The sequence below is a fragment of the Lithobates pipiens genome, unplaced genomic scaffold, assembly GCF_037356315.1.
Source record: "Lithobates pipiens isolate NorthernLeopardFrog02 unplaced genomic scaffold, aLitPip1_a1.2 Scaffold_16, whole genome shotgun sequence".
NCBI lineage: Eukaryota > Metazoa > Chordata > Amphibia > Anura > Ranidae > Lithobates > Lithobates pipiens.
The window spans coordinates 602923576-602941157 of record NW_027507748.1 but is presented as its reverse complement, the minus strand read 5'-3'; the positions used below and the strand labels follow the sequence as shown (position 1 = coordinate 602941157).

Sequence of the window (17582 nt, the reverse complement as noted above, 5' to 3'; positions counted from 1 at the left end):
GCTTGGTGTTGGGCTTTTAGCTTTCACACAAGCCCGGTCCATGAACAGGGCGAGGAGGCATTTGTGGACCAAGAATTGGTTGCGCCAGCATGACCAGTTCTCGCACATGCCTTTGCTCCGTGAGAATAATCCTGATGATTTCAGGAATTATCTCCGGATGACGGACCCCCGTTTTTCACCGTCTGCTGGCTTTGCTGTCCCCTTATATCACCAGGCAGAATACCTGCATGCGGCAAGCCATCACTCCAGAGCAGAGGCTCAACGCCACATTGCGCTACTTGCCGACAGGGAGAAGCCTTCAGGACCTCAAGTTCTCCACAGGCATCTCCCCCCAGGCTCTGGGGATCATTATTCCAGAGACCTGTTCTGCCATCATTCAGGTCCTGCAGAAGGACTATATGAAGGTAAGTTTTATCCTTTAACATCACATTCTATGTATTTAATGCTTGCTAATGTCTTGGATTTCTTTCCTCATTCCCTAATTACCATGATTGCAATATGCTCTAATTCATATGCTCTGCCCCTTTGTCCTCGTGCATATTTGCTTCACTAACTTCCCCACCATGCTCTTCTGGGCCAATAAAACTATAGTCTAGTCACTTAGCAATGTCTTTTGTCAGCTCCATAGTATTGCTTTCCCCTAAAATGTCTACAAATGTTATGTGTGTGCGCTTCAATTCATGCAGAGTGACATTTTTTTTTTTTTTTTGGTTGGGCCAAACTCCTTAGGAACCCCCCTCCCCCCAACTGCTAGGTCAGCTGATAGCAATTCTCTATCTGCTGACTTTACCAAACCCAATACACACTCTACCTACCTTTTTTATGGTAACATTTATGCACTACACTACATGCTTTATTTAAAGTATGTAGTGCAAGGGCCTGCCTCAATACTTTCAAATGCTATATTTATTATTTTTTTAACCTATTATTATCTTGATAGGTAATAGCAGAATGTCAAAATGTGCTTCCATTTTGTTTTATTTTTGGTATTATGACACTTCTTACCTGTCCGGTGGGCTGCCAATAGTGTAAGTAAGGAGGGGCTTCCCAAAGTATCACACATTGTTTAGGCATTCAGCTCTCAATCAAGTGGAGAGGGTTACCTGTCCAAAACATCCCCCCCTCCTTTTTTGCAATGGCTGGCCCATCAGATGGGGGGGATGGGAGGTGATGACTCTGATAAGGGGACCTTATACTTTAGGCTTTAAATACTAATTTCCCAAAATGTTATACTGATCTTGGCCAAAAATGTTGGTGTCTAATCTGCTTGCAATATTGATTAGCAAAATTAATAATTTTTTATCTTGTTTCACTCCACAGTTTCCTTCAATGCCACAGGAATGGCAGACTGTGGCCTCCCACTTTGCCAGTCGTTGGGACTTTCCCAATTGTGGAGGTGCAATTGATGGGAAACACGTCCGCATCGTCTCACCCCCCAACTCAGGGGTCGTACTATTATAATTACAAGGGGTTTAATAGTATCGTGATGTTGGCGGTGGTGTCAGCGACCTACGACTTCCTGTATGTGGACGTGGGGGGCAAAATGGCCGGATGTCGGATGGTGGAGTATTCTCACGGACGGAATTCTACTGGCGTCTCCAGAGTGGCAGTCTGGGCTTGCCACCCCCAGAGGAGAATCAGGAAGGACTCCCGTTCGTCTTCATCGCGGATGAGGCGTTTGCCCTGGCAAACCATCTGATGCAGCCTTTCTCGATGAGGACCCTCACCCCCGACCAGAGGATCTTTAATTTTCGGCTAGCCAGAGCCAGAAGAGTCGTGGAGAACACTTTTGGAATACTGGCCAGCCGGTTCCGCCTTTTTTTTAACGCCTATCCACATGGTGGAATATAAAATCAATCACATAGTGCTTGCCTGCTGTGTTATGCACAATTTCTTGAAAAGACATTCAGCAAACTATGTGGTCTCAGTTGGCCAAGATGCAGACTTGCCTGAAAATGATAACCTCATGGGCCTTGAAGCTGCTCGTCCTGGCTTGCCCCCCCCCCAAGCGCCCGCGAGGTCCAAACCCAATACATGGAGTACTTTGTGGGTAGGGGGGGGCATTGATATGCCAGACAATGTCTGAGAGGCATTTTTGTAATACATTTTTCTTTGAAACTACAATAATCTTTGTTTTCATTTACTGCTTAGCTTGGTTTTAGGTGTCTCCTAGGTAAATTTTAGATTTTTGTTGATGTGCCTTTTTCCACAACAGTGCAAACCCAAGTTCTGAGCGAGATGAGGGGACAGTCTCTTCTTCAGATAATCTTATTATGTTGTGGGTCTGCTACACACACACATACACCTTGTTTTTGCTAACTAGTGTATGTAGTGCATTACTGACAAAAATCTTGCTCATTTTCAGCACCATGGCAGAAATATGTGGGGTCAGGAAAATGGCATGATTGTGAAAATTAACACATCACTGTGGGTGTTATTTACTAAAGGCACATCCACTATGCACTACAAGTGCACTGCAAAAGTACACCTGAAACTGCACTTGGAATGCAAAGTGGAGTTGCCTTTAGTAAATAACACCCATTGTCACAGAAAACAACAATTTTACTCCAAATACTGCTTTTGCGCATTGAAAAAGGAAGCCACACATTTGTGATAATTTAACTTTTTAATCAAAGCACATACACATGTGCGTTTAGAAAAGGGTTTTACAACAAACCAACATATTGGGTGTATCAAAAACATTATTTAAGGTCATTTTTTTGTAACTTGGTGTTTTTGTGTAAACAGGCATGTATCAAAGCGTAACATACAGAACACAGGAACTTACAAAGTTCAACTTTGAAAAGTGAAGACAATATCAGACATGAGTATGTACAAACTGGGCTGATATTGCCTTTATCACATGGGGTGCCATCCCTGGAAAAGCCAAATTTGGAAGATGCACACAGTGTGTCAACATGTGCTATCTCTCATCATGGGGGATCAATGTACATGTTTTGGGGCTGCAACCCCTTCATCTCAGCCACTTTCCACAAAACACGTACATTGATCCCCCATGATGGGAGATAGGGCATGTTGACACACTGTGTGCATCTTCCAAATTTGGCTTTTTGTAAAATACAAAAGTTGTTTAGTAAAAACACAAAACTAAAACCCTAGCTAGTTTGGGGTGTTTCAGACTCTCCCCAAAACATCAATGATGTTCTTCATTTTATTTTGAACATCATTGATGTTTTTCTGTATATTTTCTAAATCCCGATCGCACACCATTATCTCCCCAATCAGGATCTGGGCACTTTCACTAGTAAAATGTGATTCTTCTTCCACATCACCTACAAAAAAAGCAAAAAAAACATACCATGTATTATAAATATGCCGACATACATTGATTAGCTTACCGTAAGCTGTGGTCTCCAACACTCACCTGTTGTGGTGACAATTTGTCCAACTTCAACGATCTCTCCTTCCTCCTCCTCCTGCTCCTCTGCTTCTGGTGTTGGAATTTCGCCTTCTTTGGGAGGTGTGGGGTCCCTGGTGTCCTCAGACTTCCCGAGTCTTCTCTCCCTTATGAGAATGTAAAAAAGGAACACACACAGAGGGCAGAAATAGGAATATGAAACATTGCTTGCAAGTGTGGTACAATTGTGTTTTTTGGCCGAGTTCAAAGGTGAGAACATTATTGTGGACACTTTGTTAAGCTGGAATACTTACCTGCAGAACGATGTTTCTTACGAACGATTGAACCCAGGAACTTGAAAGTGGCCATTTTAAACTGTACAACATGAAATCAAAGCACATGAAGCAGTATGCAAGCAAGAATAATCATATGAACACACGACAACTACTTACTTTTTTGAAGAACTCGCTTGATCCTTTTGTACTGATCGTGCTCCCTCAGTTTCAGGTCTGACCAGCGTTTTCTCAGTTGATCCTTGGATCGTTGTACCCCAAAATTCTTCTGAAGACTCTTCACAACTTTAGTCATGATCTTGGCCTTTCTGATATTTGGGTTTGAGTAAGGTCCATACTTCTCATAATAGTCGGTCCTCTTCAATATGTCCACCATCTCCATCTCTCCAAAAGACATATTTGAGGTCTTAAATCTTCTCTTCCAGGATCAGGATGTTTCAGGCTCCGGGCTTTCCTCACCCTCCTCCTCGTTAGTGGAACTCTGATTGCGCACCTACGTTCTTAACGCCATGTGCTCTCCCCACTACGCCAAAAGAGAAGGGGCGGGGAATAGTTTAGAAAGAACGTCTGGGGCAGGCGAAGTTTCATGCATGCGCACTGTATATAAAACTCAACACACGTGTGTCGTCCGTACGATCTGTGAACAGAGGGAGAAGCTGACGTGACGATCGTGCAAACGAAGGTAAAATTTTGAACTTGGTACATCACTAGCCTATACTGCTTCTAGATTGAGGCCTAAATTAGTGGAGTTGAGCCTGACATTAGGGTTTGTCATGTGTTGTGTCTTGCAGAGATTATGGACGGTTTCAATGACCACATTTTTCTCCCTGTTCATCGATAAATACAGGGAGCTGCCCTGCCTGTGGCAATCGACGCACCATCATTACAAAAACAAACTAAAGAGGCAGGCAGCGCTGGAGAAACTGGTTGAGTTTGTGAAGCCGGTGGTCCCCAGGGAAGAGGTCAACTATTTAAAAGTGAAAATTGGTGGCCTCAGGAGTACATATCTGAAGGAGAGGAAGAAGGTGCTGAAGTTCATGCAATCTGGAGCTGCAACAGATAAAGTTTATGTCCCCAGGCTGTGGTATTATGACAGGATGCATTTTCTGTCAGACCAGGCTGAGGTCAGGGAATCCCTCTCTACCCTTCCTTCCATGCGTCCTTCTATGCTACATTTCACACCCGCTGAGTCTTCTGACGCCCAACCTGGGCCTTCCACTCAGAAAGAACTGGAGGAGCCCAGCTTGAGCCAAATATAGTATTGTTGTACATATTTTGGGAGTAAAAATGAATGATGTTAACTTGATTTTTGCTCACTAATTGCTGATTTTAGAAAGTGTTTCACATATCAATAGACAGTAGTGGCCAAAACCTTTGGGACAAGAATGAAAAATGCTGGGCTCAAAATGATAGTCTTCTATTGGTTAACAATTTGCAACAGTCTTGATGTGAAAATTGTGTGTGTTTGATGAACCAAAAACTAAAACTATGTCCCTTTTTCATACACAGGAAGACATCAGCCAGGAGGAGGGTGTGGAATGCAGCAGCCAGGAGGTGGCTGTGGAAAGTGGCAGCCAGGAGGAGGCAGGGGTAAGCAGCAGCCAGGGGCTGGGCGGGCGGAGGAGCCTGACAGAATCCCAGGTCCCTCCCCTCCGCCTTCCACACAAAAGGGCGAGAAAGGGGGGGAATGTGGAGGAGTCGGCTCTGAGGCTCATCGGGGAGGCTTATGCGGGCCTCAAAGCCACCCCCACCTATCAAGAGGCCTTTGCCGCCTTGGCTGCATGTAAACTCGAGCAAATGGAGGAGATCTTGTGTGAGGAGCTAATTCTCTACACCCTCAATAAGGGTCTGTTGGGCCAAATCACACAAGCAACACACTTGTGTGATTTGGCCCATGCCCCTCCTCCTCCTCCTTCTGCCACACCTCCAGCACCACAGCCACAGCCTGGAAGGAAGCATGGAAGGAAGACCAGAGTGTGATTACCTGGATTCAGTCTGGTCTGACAGAAGATGCAGCCTCTTGTAGTACCACAGCCTGGGAACATTGATGTCATCTGCTGCTGTTCCGGGTTTCTTGGACTTCAGGACCAGACTTCTCTCCCTCAGATATGTACTCCTCAGGCCACCAATTTTTGCGTTTAAATAGTTGAGGTCTGCCCTGGGGGCCAAAGGCTTCGCTAATCTCCCCAGTTTCTCCAGCGCTGCCTCCCTCTTTATTTGTTACTGACACCTAAATAACGTTTTTTTTTTTGTTTGAAGAAATACTTGCGTATGTGTTTGACTTAAAAAAGGACAGTTTATTTGTGAGCAGGCAGGTACATTTCAAAAATACAAAGTGAAATGAATAACAAGGGGCACCAACACTAAACAACCTTCTGTAGATTAAAAAAGAAAAAGAAAATACAAAAAAGATAATAATGGTGTTGTGGTAAGTTGAAACCCAAAACACACCCCAAAAAATGCAAAGATGAGCAAACTGTCAAATAAGGAGATGTTCATTGGCAATGCAACCTCTATACCCAGAGAAATGCTGAAAGCCCATATATCACTGATTCCGAAGGCGGGTAAGGGCCCCACGGCATGTAGTAGTTACAGGCCCATCTCGTTGCTTAACGTAGATCTTATAATGTGTTCAAAGATAATAGCAACCTGACTCGCCCAACACCTACCTTCATTGGTCCACCCGGATCAAGTAGGATTCATTCCGCACAGGGAAGCCAGAGACAATACAATTAAGGTTCTCAATTTGCTACATATTGCAAATACTGGAAATAGCCCTTGTGTTTTCCTGAGCACCGACGCTGAAAAAGCTTTTGATAGAGTAAATTGGGACTTTATGTTTATGGTCTTGCGCCATGTTGGCTTAGGCGACAACATGATGGGCTGGATAGGTACGGACTTCTCTCGTCGCTCTTCCATATCTTTAATGGCACCAGACAGGGTTGCCCCCTATCGCCTCTCCTTTTCGCTCTTACACTAGAACCTTTCTTGAATACAATCAGACGAAATCCGAACATACAGGGATTGTCAGTGGGGGACGTAGACTGTAAGATCGCAGCATATGCGGATGACCTGCTGTTCACATTAACGAAACCTAGGATCTCCTTGCCAAACCTATTGAAAGAATTTGACGCCTACGGAGCGCTGTCCAACCTTAATCTAAATCTACGGCCATGGGGCTAGCCATGTCCACTCAAGAAACGAGTTCCCTCCAGCCGAGTTTCCCTTTTAAGTGGACCAATGAGGCGCTCTCATATCTCGGAACTCAGATACCCAAGGATATCACGAACACTTTTGCACTGAATTTTCCCCCGGCCCTGGTAAGGGTCCGGACCCTTCTGGGAAAATGGGGCTCTGGTTTGCACTCCTGGTTTGGCAGATGCAACCTCTTAAAAATGTGCATACTGCCCAAATTCCTATATCTGATCCAAGCTCTCCCTATTCATGTCCCACTCTCCTTCAGGCAACTGCACGCGTTGTTTACCCGTTTCGTATGGGCTAATAAGAAGGCACGTATAAACAGAAACCTTATCTCGCTTCCGAAACAAGGGGGTTGGTGTTACCAGACATCAGAAAATACTACCTAGCCACACACTTGGGCCGAATCTTAGATTGGAACATAATGCGACATCTAAGCTGTGGATACGGGTGGAGCAGGCCCAAACAGCAGTGGCGCTGAAAGGTGCGCTATGGTGTTATGACTCACTCCCCAAGGATCTGAAGGAGCAACCCCTGATAGGGAACACACTCCTCTAGAGTAGGAGGGCGTCGGTGCAATTCGGCCTTACCTCCGAGGACTCTCCACTCTACCCGATTTTAGGGCACCCAGACTTTACGCCTGGGCTCTCACCATCTAGTTTTGACACCCTACGGGAATCGGGGTGTGATTGTGCGGCTAGGTTTAGACAGAACGGACGATGGCCCTCAATAACAGAGCTGATGGACCCCGCCGGGGGGTTCCCGGCTTTCTTTCTGGAACGCTGCGCAACTACACCACTTTTTACATTCCCTACCGAAAACGGGTAACTTTGATAGGCAACTACTGCCTTTTGAGGACTTTTGCTCAGATACTGACACCACTACAAGACTTCTCTCGCAGATGCATGCTCTGATTAACGCACCCTCAACACAGATGACATTACCCTATTTAGAGAAATGGGGAAAAGAGCTTAACTGTACATTCTCGACTTCACAACAAAAAATTATAGACTGCATAGCCCATTCATCCATCTGCAGCAAAATGAAGGAAACTAACTACAAGATTATGTCCCGATGGTACCTCACTCCCTCCAGACTACATATGTGTTTACCTGGCACCTCAGACCGCTGCTGGCGTATGGAGGGGGAAGGGTCGCTTTTGCATATTTTTTGGTTTTGCCCTAAACTGAGCGACTTCTGGAGGGAGGTTCAACGTATCACACAGCTATTCACAGACTATACAGTCCCCGACAAAGCGGCCTTCTTCCTCCTACACTTATCAACAATGTCGATGAAAAAGTACAAAAAAAATCGCTCACACTAAAGCATGCATCCCTATTTGATGGAAGCAGTAGTGCCCTCCAACGGTGGCGGACTGTCTCCGCAAGGTGGAGGTGGAGGAAATACGCAAACTGGAGGACTTAGTCCTTACGGCACAACACAAACACGAGAAATACATACAAACATGGGCTAGTTGGAATATCTTTATTTACTCAACAGAAGGAAATTCCCTTTTGCACTCCTAATTACTGAGCTACATGATACAGGTCATCCAAAACCCTGGAGGATCAACTTGAACGGACTCTCGCACTGGCTGTCGTGGCCGCTCCCCCCCCCCCCTACTCCAAACAAGTCCACTTTCACCCCGCCCCTCCCCTTTTTTTTCTCCTGCCCAATCCTCAACCCATATTCCCCCCACTCTATTTTTACTTCCTCTTCACCCACCCCTTTGGATGCGGGGTGGCTTATTCCCCCCCCCCACTTGAACTTACAGTTGGTAAGTAGAAAACTGAAAATTTGGGAGGAGAGACCAGTTATCAATACTAGGGCTTATATGGCCAGGTTATCAACAAGTTTACTTGTTGATTTTTGCAACTAGTGAAGTATGTAATTTGGTTTTTGCCCTCTTTATTGGCTGATATTCAGCATCACAGGATTCATGGATGTCTGTGATGTACGTTATATCTTTGTAAATGCTGTAACACTGGTGCCCTCTTCCCATGTTGGGGCTTAATAAACTTTATATTTGAAAAAAAAAAAAAAGGAGATGTTGATGAAAAAAAAAAAAAAAAATTCCCAAAAAAAAAAAAATTGTGTAGATGTGACGATTTAAAATATTGTATTGCTGAAATGAGTAAAAAGACTCAAGTAATACGTTCGGGAGAAGTGTGTGTGACTATGAGCATCAAAAGAAGTTCATTCTTGCAGCCTTGTAAAGAACAAGAGAATGCGCTTCATGAAAGAATTTTTAACATTGCAGCGTGACGAATGTGCTATATCGATTACGAGCAGTAGTTTTACCTGAGCGAGCGCGTCCGTGTCCGAATCTGATTGTGAGCATGCGTGGCACCTTGTCCGTCGGAGTAGGCTACACATGATCGGAGTATGTCCGATCGGAGCATTTTGTCTGAAAATTTTACGGGCAAGTTGGAAAACTTGGTCCGTCAGATACTCCGACGGAAACAGTCCGATGGAGACCACACACAGTCGGAATATCAGACAAAACGGTCCGATAGGACACATTCCGCCTGAATCTCCGATCGTGTGTACAAGGGCTAAGACCCACCCTAGGTGCGATGAATAAGGTTAGCCATAGGGATCGAGGAATCCTCCCCCCCCCCCCCCCCCAGATCTACCAGCTAGCTATTTCTTGAATTGTGTTGTTGATAAATGAGTATTCTACTACAGTGTAATAATGGACATTGCTACACTGTCTCTTTTGTTCACAAAAACTATATTATTATTATTATTATTATTATTATACAGGTTTTATATAGCGCCAACAGTTTGCTCAGCGCTTTACAACATAAGGGCAGACATTACATTTACATTACAATTTGGCACAAGAGGAATAAGAGGGCCCTGCTCGTTAGAGCTTACAATCTAAAAAGGAAGGGTCAATTGATACAGGAGGTAATTACTGTGGGGGATGAGCTGATGGGGGAAGTAAAACAGTGTTAGTTAGAAGCAGGATAGGCTTCTTTGAAGAGAAGGGTTTTCAGGGATCGTCTAAAGATGGATAGATTAGGGGACAGTCGGACAGATTGGGGTAGGGAGTTCCAGAGGATAGGAGAAGCTCTGGAGAAATCCTGGAGGCGAGCATGGGAGGAGGGGACAAGGGAGCTAGAGAGCAGGAGGTCTTGAGATGACCGAAGAGGGCGGTTTGGTTGGTATTTTGGGACCAGGTCAGTGATGTAGCTGGGGGCAGAGTTATGGATGGCTTTGTAAATTATTGTTAGTACTTTGAATTTTATTCGTTGGGTGAGTGGAAGCCAGTGCAGGGATTGGCAGAGAGGGGTGGAGGACACTGAATGGCTGGTAAGGTGGATGAGTCTGGCAGCGGCATTCATTATGGACTGGAGGGGGGATAGCCTATGTAAAGGTAATCCAACGAGGAGGGAGTTGCAGTAGTCGAGGCATTATATTATATTATGAATATGGGTCTGGGTCTGACGCTGGGAGAAGTTGGTTGATATGTTGGTTATTTATCTTTTTGTATATCCTGCAACCCTTAACCTCTTCCCGCCCGCCCTATAGCCGAATGATGGCCATAGAGTGGGCGCTTTTGTCCGGGAGGCCGTCCTGCTGTTTACTTCCGCAATGCGCGCCGCTGCGGGCGCGCATCGGGGTAGTTCTGTGTTTGCTGTTTCCCCTGAAGACAGGCAAACACAGATCGCTGTAAACGGCCAATCACAGCGCGATCGGCGTGTCCAATGTGAGATAATCTCATATGTAAACATATGAGATCATCTCTCAGCGCTGCTCTCCCTCCTCACACAGACAGCGTGTGAGAGGGGAGAGATGAACGGCTGCAGCGGCCGCGAGTGTAAAAAAGAAAAGTGCCATCCGCCCCAGTGCCACCTGTTAGTGCTATCTGTCCCCAGTGCCACCTGTCGTCAGTGCCACCTGTCATCAGTGCCACATATTAGTGCCATTTGTCATCAGTGCCACCTGTCAGTGTCACGTGCCATCTGTTGTCAGTGTCACCAATGCCACTTATTAGTGCCATCTGTCATCAGTCTCACGCGTCATCGGTGCCACGTATTAGTGCCATCTGTCATCGGTGGCACGTATTAGTGCCATCTGTCATCAGTGCCACGTATTAGTGCCATCTGTCATCAGTGCCACGTATTAGTGCCATCTGTCATCAGTGCCACGTATTAGTGACACGTGTCATCAGTGCCACGTGTCATCAGTGCCACGTGTAAGTGCAATCTGTTATCAGTGCCATCTGTCATCAGTGCCACGTGTCATTGTCCTGGTGCTCCAGGGCCTTCAAAAGTGTAATAGGTAGTCAACAAGTTAGATGTGTAATTTATGCTCCTAGAACAGTGATGGCGAACCTTGGCACCCCAAATGTTTTGGAACTACATTTCCCATGATGCTCAACTACACTGCATAGTGCATGGGCATCATGGGAAATGTAGTTCCAAAACATCTGGGGTGCCAAGGTTCGCCATCACTGTCCTAGAACAACTGATGGCGCTCCCTGCATGTTGGGTCTCTCTATGTGGCCAGGCTGTGAAAAAGTCCCACACATATGGTATTGTAATACTCAGGAGGAGTAGCAGAATTTTTTTGGGGGTGTCATTTGTGGTATACACATGCCATGTGAGAAAAATAACCTATTACAATGACAATTTTGTGAAAAAAAAAAAAAAAAAGTGAAAAAATGAAAAATCTTAATTTTGCAAAGAATTGTGGGAAAAAATGACAACATCAAAAAGCTCACCATGCCTCTTACTAAATACCTTGGAATGTCTACTTTCCAAAAAGGGGTCATTTGGGGGGTATTTATACTTTCCTGGCTTGTTCGGGTCACAAGAAGTGAGATAGGCCACCAGTACATCAGATGTGATCAATTTTGTATGATTCGCACCATAGCTTGTACTCTCTAACTTTCACAAAGACCAAATAATATCCACTAATTTGGGTTATTTTTACCATAGATATGTAGCAGTATAAATTGTGGCCAAAATTTATGAAGAAAAATTAATAATTTGCATAATTCTGTCACAGAAACAAAGAAATATGCGTTTTTTTTCAAAATTTTCGGTCTTTTTTCATTTATAGCGCAAAAAATAAAAACCCCAGAGGTGATCAAATACCACCAAAAGAAAGCTCTATTTGTGGGAAAAAAAAGGACAAAAAATTCATTTGGGTACAGTGTTGCTTGACTGAGTAATTGTCATTTAAAGTGTGAGAGCACTGAAAGCTGAAAATTGGTCTGGGCAGGAAGGGTGTTTAAGTGCCCAGTATGCAAGTGGTTAAATAAAAAAAATTAAAAAAGAAACATGGTGCGAGCGCCTTGCTGCATGCCCCCGTGAGAGCAGTGACACTGGGGTGATGTCATATGACGTCACTCCAGAACAAGATGGGATCCCGTCCGCCATCATTTTACTATTTGGCGGGCAGGAGGTAGTTAAAATAACAAACATGTTATACTGGTTAATAGTTTTTATAATGGTTTTGCACAGAGCAACCCAGGTCCTCTTCTCTTCCCTCGCTGGCACTTCTGGCTCCTCCCTCCTGGCCCCACAGCAAGCAGCTTGCTCTTGGGGCACCTGAGCTGAACCGCTGCTCTGTGTGCCCATTCAGACATGGAGCCACACCAGCCCGGCCCCACACCATCTCTTTCCTCATTGGCTCACTGACATTGATTGACAGCAGCGGGAACCAATGGCACGCCGCTGCTGTCTCATTCAATGAAGAGGGAGAGTACCAGACAGCCAAGACTCTTATACAACATCGCTGGATTGAGATGGGCTCAGGTAAGTATTGGGGGGGGGGGGGGGGGGGCTGCTGCAGATAGAAGGTTTTTTATCTTAATGCATAGAATGCATTAAGATAAAAAAAAAACTTCTGACTTTAGAACCACATTCACACACTATAAAGAACAATTTCTGTTTCTATAAGAAAATTAACTTCTACTGTAGACTTTGTGAACCAGGGTGCCATTTGTTTTTTCCTGGGGTGCGCAAGCACAGAACCCAGTCTGTCCTGGATTGGGGCATGTGGTGGGGGGACTGTGTGATTGAGGGCCTCTGTGATGGGAGGGGCACTGATGTGAAGAGGGGCTTAGATGTGAATTGGAGGGATCTCTGATGCTATGAAGGGGGCTTTGATGTTAAGGGGGGTTTTGATGTGAAGGGGGTTCTGATGTAATAAGGGGCCTCTAATGTGAAGGAGCATTCTGATGCGATGCGAGACCTCTGATGTCACAGGAGGATCAGTGTTGTGATCTGAAAACCTTTGATGCTATTGGAATGACCTCTGATGTGATAGGGGACCTCTGATGTAAAGTGGAGGGGGCTCTGATGTGATAAGGGACCTCTGATTTGATGGGAAGACCTCTGATGCCACAGGATCATTGATGTGAAGGGGGACCTCTGATGTAAAGGGGTGTGTGACGTGGATGGGGCCCTTTGATGTAAAGGGGGACATCTGACGTAAAGGGGACTCTGATGTGAAGGGGGACCTTAGATGTAAAGGGGGACATCTGATGCTACAAGAGAACCACTGATGTGAAGGGGGACTCTGATATAAAGGGGGGCCCTCTGATGTGAAGTGGGACTCTGATGTGATGGTGACTCTGATATAAAGGGGGGCTCTGATGTGATGGGGACCTCTGATGACAAAGGGAGGGGGGCTTTGATGTTAAGGGGGACCTTTAATGTAAAGGGGGGCTCTAATGTAAAGGGGACCTCGGATATAAAATTGGGGGTGCCACAAGAGGACCGCTGATGCAAAGGGGACTCTGATATAAAAGAGGGGCTCTGATATAAAGGGGGCTCTGGTGTGATGGGGACCCTGATATAAAGGGGGCTCTGATGTGATGGGGACTCTGATATAAAGGGGGTGAGATGCAACTGGTGGTGGGGGGGGTGAGAAGAAATTGGGACTCTGATAGAAAGGGGGGGGCTCTGATGTGATGGGGACTCTGATGTATTGAGAGGACCCCTGGTGTGATGGGGACTCTGATATAAAGGTGGTGGGGGGCTGAGATGTGATGTGGACTCTGATATAAAGGGGGGCTCAGATGTGATGGGGACTCTGATATAAAGGGGGGTGCCACAAGACCACTGATGTAAAGGGGGACTCTGATGTGATGGGTGACTCTGATATAAAGAGGGGGCTCTGATGTGATCTCTAATATAAAGAAGGGGCTCTGATGTGATGGGGACTCTGATATAAAGGTGGCGGGGGGGCACAAGAAGACCACTGATGTAAAGGGGGACTCTGCTGTGTTGGGAGGAGCCCTGTGTGATAGGGACTCTGATATAAAGGTGAGGGGGGGGGGGGGGCTGAGGTGTGATGTGGACTCTAAAATAGAGGGGGCTCAGATGTGATGTGGGACTCTGATATAAAGGGGGCTCAGATGTGATGGGGACTCTAATATTAAGGGGGGCACAAGAAGACCAATGATGTAAAGGGGGCCTCTGATGTGTTGAGAGGACCCTGGTGTGATGGGGACTGAGGTGTGATGGGTGACTCTGATATCAAGGTGGGGGGGGGCACAAGAAGACCACTGATGTAAAGGGGGACTCTGATGTGTTGAGAGGACCCCTGGTGTGATGGGGACTCTGATATAAAGGTGGGGGGGGGGCTGAGATGTGATGGGTGACTTTGATATAAAGGTGGGGGGGGGGCACAAGAAGACCACTGATGTAAAGGGGGACTCTGATGTGTTGGGGGTATCCCTGGTGTGATGGCTGACCCTCTGATGTATACATGTCATCAGCGCAGTTATGTACATTGTCCCAGGCTCCCAGATAACATATCAGACGGATGTACCATGAGACCATTGCATAGTTTTAACAGGTATCGCCACTGAAAATAGATTGGACAGGCTGGACCAATGACTGCCCGGGCCCCACGCTCTCTCATAACAACAAAGGGCTCGTAGCAGCTCCCCCTCACACCGAATGCTTTCTCCTACCATTGTGTCCCTGGATGTGATTGGACACGGAGCAGCCAGTAACCGGCCTCCATAGCCCCCCAAGCCATTGGAGGGGCGGAGGCACGCTAGAGGGGGCAGTTTGGCCTCCTCCGCACACAACTCTCCGGAAGGGGATTTGAGGGAGGCGTGACGTCACTGGTGGTTGGAGAATTTTCTCGGCGCCATTTTAGAGCGGTTGTAGTTGTCGGTTTTTCGCTCGCTGCCCGTTGTCTCTCGCGGTAAGGATGGCCATGGCGAACAGGAACCTGAAACAAGTCCGCATCGAGAGGACGTTCACCCCCAAGAGCGGCGGCGACATGGTGTCCCCCCCGCAGCAGCAGATGGTGACCCCGGGGAAGGGCATGAAGCGCAGCCTGGAGGTGTCGGAGGGGGACCCGTCCCTCATGCCTCCCAAGATGGAAGAGCGGAAGAGGAGCGCGGCGTCACCATCGATATCAAGAGCTTTCTGAAGCCCGGAGAGAAGAGCTACACCCAGCGCTGCCGCCTGTTCGTGGGCAACCTGCCGACCGACATCACCGAGAGCGAGTTCAAGAAACTGTTCGACAAGTACGGGGAGCCGAGCGAGGTGTTCATCAACCGGGACCGGGGCTTCGGCTTCATCCGCCTGGTAAGAGCGCTGGTGTGTGAGCGGCCAGGAGGGGGCGCTCTCCATTCATTCCAAGGCCTCGTGTACACTGGAGGATCGGCCGTTCTCCGACCTTAGAGGCCTTCCTCCTGGGACACCGCTCCGCGCTTGGAAACGTGTGCGACGCAAACGCATCAAGCGCTAACGTGTTTAATTGGCTACAACAAATATAATCCGACTAATTAAATAAGGGAATGCTAAACGCGTCCAGCGTGTAAATGTATTTACACGCGCTTAGATGCATCAGGCGTTTATTTTACGTTTGTTTGTTTTTTTCTTTCCTATTGCTAAACACATATATATATGCCAACAACCTACCCGTCCATTGCTGGACTTCCAGTGGTTATACTTGCAGCTACAGGCATCACACCGCTACCTTTTCATTTAAAAGCAATCCTGGTGTCTGTCTAGCTGCTGGACTGCTTTTGTAGGCAATGGGCTGGGGGCGCCCCCCTCCCCCGACCACTCTGTCTGTACACCAGCTGGCCTGACAGCCAAACAAAGCAAAGATAGGCTTTGATCCGCTGTTGACTATAGTAACCCGGAAGCGATGAATTTGCATCATTTCCGGTTTGCTCAGATGTCGACAGCACCCTTTTCTAGCCAAGAGTGGTACTTCCACTTTAAGGACCGGACCTATTTTTCACACTTGGTGTTTCCAAACCATAATTTTTTTCTCCTTTTTTAAATTTATTATTTTTTTTTGCTAGAAAATGACTTAATCCCCCCCCCCCCCCCCCCAAAAAAAAAATGCACCCTAGAGAATAAAATGGCAGTTGTTGCAATACTTTGCGCAGCGATCTTACAAGCACACATCTTTCCCCCCCCCTTTTTTTTTTTTTGGGCAAAAAAAATACTTTTTTTTTTTTTAATTATCCACTTGCTGAGCGTGGATATACATCAGCAGTGGGCATACCTGTACATTCCCTTTAATTGGGGGGGGGGGGGCAGCGGGTGCCCACCGCATGCAGCGCAACCGTGCCCACAGACTCTATGTCGGCTGGGTTCCCACAATCATGTCACGGAGCGGCATAATGTAGAGATGTAAACAAGACATTTCCCCGTTCTGCCTTGTGACATGACAGATCACTGCTCCCTGTGATAGGGATCAGTGATCGCTGTCTTGTCCTAGTTAGCCCATTCCCTCCCTAGGATACACTTAACTCATTGATCAGCCCCTAGTGTTTAACCCCTTCCCTGCCTGTGTTGTTTACACAGTAATCAGTGCATTTTTATAGCACTGATTGCTGTGTAAATGACAATGGCCTCAAAGTGTCTGCATCCACCATAATGTCACAGTCACGATAAAAATCGCAGATCACCGCCATTACTAATAAAATTAATAATAATAATGCCATAAAATTATCCCCTATTCTGTAGACACTATAACTTTTGCGTAAACCAATCAATATACGCTTATTGCTAATTTTTATTTTTTTACCCAAAATATATAGAATAATACTAATTGGCCTAAACTAAGAAAAATGTTTTATATTTTTGGGGGATATTGGTTATAGTAAAAAATAAAACTGTCACTCTTTTTTGTTTTTTGTTTATAGCGCAAAAAATAAAAACCACAGAAGTGATGAAATGCCACCAAAAGAAAGCTCTATTTGCAGGGGGGGACATAAATTTTGTTTGGGTGCAATGTTGCACGGCTGCGCAACATGTCATGCTTCAAAATTGCGCACTGAAATGGCGACAAACATTTACCCTTAAAAATCTCCATAGGCGATGTTTAAAAATTTCTACAGGTTTCCATTTTTTTTGTTAGAGGGGGTCTAGGATTATTGCTCTTGATCTAACAATTGCGGTGATACCTCACGAGTGATTTGAATATAGTTTTCTTATGCGGGCGCTATTCGCGTATGCGTTCACTTCTGCACACAAACTGAATTGGACGCCTTCAATTATTTTTTTTCCTTAGTTTACTTTTTATTTTGACACTGTCCTTAAAAAAAAAAAAAAAAAAAAAATAAATAAAATTTTTAGATCACGTTTCTTCCTATTAAAAGGAATATAACATCCCTTGTAATAGAAAAAAAAGCATGACAGGACCTCTTTAATGTGAGATCTGGGGTCAAAAAGATATTTACACTAAAATGCAATTAAAAAAAAAAAAAAAAAATTCTCCTTTTTAAGCGCATT

The 17582-nt window shown here is 45.8% G+C and overlaps 2 protein-coding genes across 2 annotated transcripts in view; one reads left to right on the top strand and one right to left on the bottom strand.

Moving 5' to 3' along the window:
- Positions 1-2607: 2607 nt before the first annotated feature.
- LOC143983876 (uncharacterized) lies at positions 2608-14930 on the bottom strand. The gene is made up of 4 exons (XM_077483993.1): positions 14789-14930; positions 3811-4288; positions 3386-3525; positions 2608-3293 (listed from the first exon to the last, which is right to left on the bottom strand). Exons 2-4 carry the CDS (start codon positions 4046-4048, stop codon positions 3243-3245), a joined length of 429 nt encoding a protein of 142 aa, XP_077340119.1. The 5' UTR covers positions 4049-4288; positions 14789-14930; the 3' UTR covers positions 2608-3242.
- Positions 14897-17582, top strand: part of PSPC1 (paraspeckle component 1) — a 76566-nt gene continuing 73880 nt past the window's right edge. Inside the window, 2 exon segments of the mRNA XM_077483991.1 lie at positions 14897-15211; positions 15214-15416. Of these exon segments, the coding sequence (XP_077340117.1) occupies positions 15034-15211; positions 15214-15416 (381 nt within the window). The 5' untranslated portion in view covers positions 14897-15033.

Bases quoted from the DNA above. Each gene is read 5' to 3' on its own strand.
- LOC143983876 (XM_077483993.1), bottom strand. From the start codon at position 4,048: ATGTCTTTTGGAGAGATGGAGATGGTGGACATATTGAAGAGGACCGAC. The intron at 3,526-3,810 runs GTAAGTAGTTGT...CATTCTCATAAG, and splicing joins CAAGCGAGTTCTTCAAAAAA to GGAGAGAAGACTCGGGAAGT. The intron at 3,294-3,385 runs GTGAGTGTTGGA...CTTTTTTTGTAG, and splicing joins ACAAATTGTCACCACAACAG to GTGATGTGGAAGAAGAATCA.